Below are 2,918 nucleotides of genomic sequence, written 5' to 3' on the forward strand. Positions count from 1 at the left end.
TTAATTTGTCTTGGGCACACCAATTAAGGAAGTACTAAATTCTAGACAAAAATAATTAGTGTGACTAAACTACCCTTAATTAAATGTTGCAGCATAATTTAATGTGAGTAGTAAAAGACTTTTTAAGGATACGTACATAAGGGTAATTTTGAAAAAACAACTTGATTGTTTCTTAATTATATAAATGGACCTTATTATTTTGGATAAAAATAAAAGGGCAAATTGATCACTTATGGTGGACCGGAGAGTAGCTAAATTGTGCCGTCAATCTATATATATAGGCATTGCATTCTTAAAAAATAATACACCCCTCTCAGGATATATCATTATGAATGAAAAAATTTAATATAGTTACATTTGGAAATTTTCACCGCTGCAAGAGTACTGTAACGGTGTATACGGGCTACAAAAGCACCAACGCTATTAACTATGAAGGCAACTTAAGTTAAAACCTCCTAAGCAAACAAAAGCTTAAATATCTATCAATCTATGAAACATTCATTCTCGGTCTTCATGATTTACAACATTGACAACTCTAACTAACATCCCAAAATTAAAAATAATAAAATTGTACAACAAAAAACTTAAAAAAGAAATCTGGGGGACTAAATGAAATATACAAATTCTAAGGGGATTAATTAGTCATTTTGATTTACTTTTGCTTGTAGCCATGTTCTCTGCGATCTGCGCTAGCGATTGCAAATTGCAACGTACAATTGTATCTACAAATACACACGTTTCTTCCTCAGTATTCCCTTGTGGAATATCCACCACGTACGATTCCACCACCACCGTCCTGTTATCATCCGCAACCGTTGACGATGGGTGCAAAGTAGTCACCGACCGGTAATTATTCAACCTATGATCGCCGCCGACTACGCTGAAACTGATGACGTGCTTCTCATCGTCTAAAATCTCCAGCCTCTCCATACTAGAAGCGGCGGGAAGGCCGGAAATTACGCGAACTTCCCTCAACGTGCCGACGTTTCCATCGCCGCCGATGACGTGGCAGCTCTTGAGGAAATGCTTGTACGCTTGCGGGTTGTCGAAACGGCGGACTAGGGACCACACGGCGTCAATCGGGGCGGAGATGGATTTCACTACGGCGGAGCAGCACTGGTTGGGATCTACAACGTGAGTGTGGTAATGTAGGAGATATTTGGGGATATTAGAGATGGGAACGGGGATAACCCACGTGGGCTGAGGATGTTTGTGGAAATTTACGGCGAGTGTGGCGGCGGGGGTGGCGGTTGTAGGGTTGATCCGTTTTAGCTGGAGTGAACAAGGCATTTTTATTATTTCTACTTCTCTTCTTCTTGAAAGGAGATCAGATGAGGATGGAGTCTTTACAAGTAAAACTGGTGATACTAGTATATATACAAATGCCTATAGAGAGAGAATTAGAGAGATAAAAGAAAGACTTATGAAATTTATAGTAATAACACCTCATAACATTTGTTTGGTACGAGACTTTTGAAATTTGTAACTTTAAACATTTCATTATATTTTTGAGATAATAAAAGTTTCTCATTATATTAATAAGAAAATGAACTAAATTATTTTTAAATTTAGAAAGATAATTAAAAAGAAATATTACCACATAAACGTCAAGGGAGTGAGTATACAACTGATGACACATAATAATTACAAAAGAAGTAATTACACTCCTATAAAAATATTTTTGCAATATTTTATTATTTTATACATTAATAATGTAAAAAATATTTGTACAATAATCATTTTGTAGTTACAAGCTAAGTAGTATATCCTTATGACATTCATTAATCGATAATAATTAAAATAATAATCTTTCCGTTTCAGTTTATGTGAACTTATTTCCTTTTTGGTCCGTTCCAAAAAGATTGACCCATTTCTAAATTTGAAAATAATTTAGTTTAAACTTTTAACTCTACCCTTAATGAGAAGCTTTTATAACCACACAAATATTCTGGACCCCTTTTTAACTTGTTTAGGACCACAAATTCAAAAAGTATTCATTTTTCTTAAACTCCGTGCCCAGTCAAACGGGTTCACATAAATTGGAACAGAGTGAGTAACTAATAATGTTATTACATGTTCAATTGATACAATTTACTTATACTATATGTATATATAACCTAAATCGTCTTTTTAAAAATTACATATTGAAAATTAAAAATATAGCGTGTTTGGCTCAAAAGTTAACGATGTACTTTGTAAGCGATAAAACAATCAAAAAATAGAGAAGGGGTAAATCGTAATCAAATATAATAAGCCTAGAGATGCAAAGATGATAATATTGTTGTAGATCTAATATTGCAAAGCGACAATGTATGTTAATAAGGTATTTTCGTCAGAAGTAGTGATATATATATATATATATATAGAGAGAGAGAGAGAGAGAGAAAATGAGAGAGTTGTATTAAATCAGATGCCCCCTTTTACAAGGTAAAGGTCTCCTTTATATAATAGGAGACCTTCCTCGAAAGAATAAAAAAGTTACAGAGATAGGTAACGTCTCCCTAGTATAGACACTGAGTCCTAAACGACGTCGCTTTGGTCCTCACGGCCGAGTCGTACCCACTACGTTGGTCGGCGTACACTCATTGGGCGTACCCACTGGCGTAGAGATACTGAGGGTCAAATTTGACCCTATACAGTTAGTCCCTCCGCTCGTTGGAGATACGTTTGGTGGGCGTCTTCGGCGGGTGGAAATGCGAACCTCGTCTTAGGAGAATTTGACCTCGACCGGGGGCGGAAATATGAACGAAGTGAAACATATGACGCTGTTGAGCCGCTGACGCGTGGCTTCCTTTTTGGAATGATGTCATCGCCTGTATGCATCATCATTATATTTTGCCCCTGAGGCGGTTCAGAGGATGAAGTGACGTTTTGGTTTCCGGCGCACGTTTTGAATCATGACTCTTCGATTCCTGTGC

General features: G+C 36.5%; 1 protein-coding gene across 1 annotated transcript; it reads right to left on the reverse strand.

The window, feature by feature from the left end:
* Positions 1 to 299: 299 nt before the first annotated feature.
* On the reverse strand, positions 300 to 1,427 carry LOC109218367 (abscisic acid receptor PYL4-like). Its single transcript, XM_019382729.1, has one exon. The coding sequence runs from the start codon at positions 1,288 to 1,290 to the stop codon at positions 643 to 645; it is 648 nt and encodes a 215-aa protein (XP_019238274.1). The 5' UTR covers positions 1,291 to 1,427; the 3' UTR covers positions 300 to 642.
* Positions 1,428 to 2,918: the final 1,491 nt, after the last annotated feature.

Source organism: Nicotiana attenuata, unplaced genomic scaffold, assembly GCF_001879085.1.
Source record: "Nicotiana attenuata strain UT unplaced genomic scaffold, NIATTr2, whole genome shotgun sequence".
NCBI lineage: Eukaryota > Viridiplantae > Streptophyta > Magnoliopsida > Solanales > Solanaceae > Nicotiana > Nicotiana attenuata.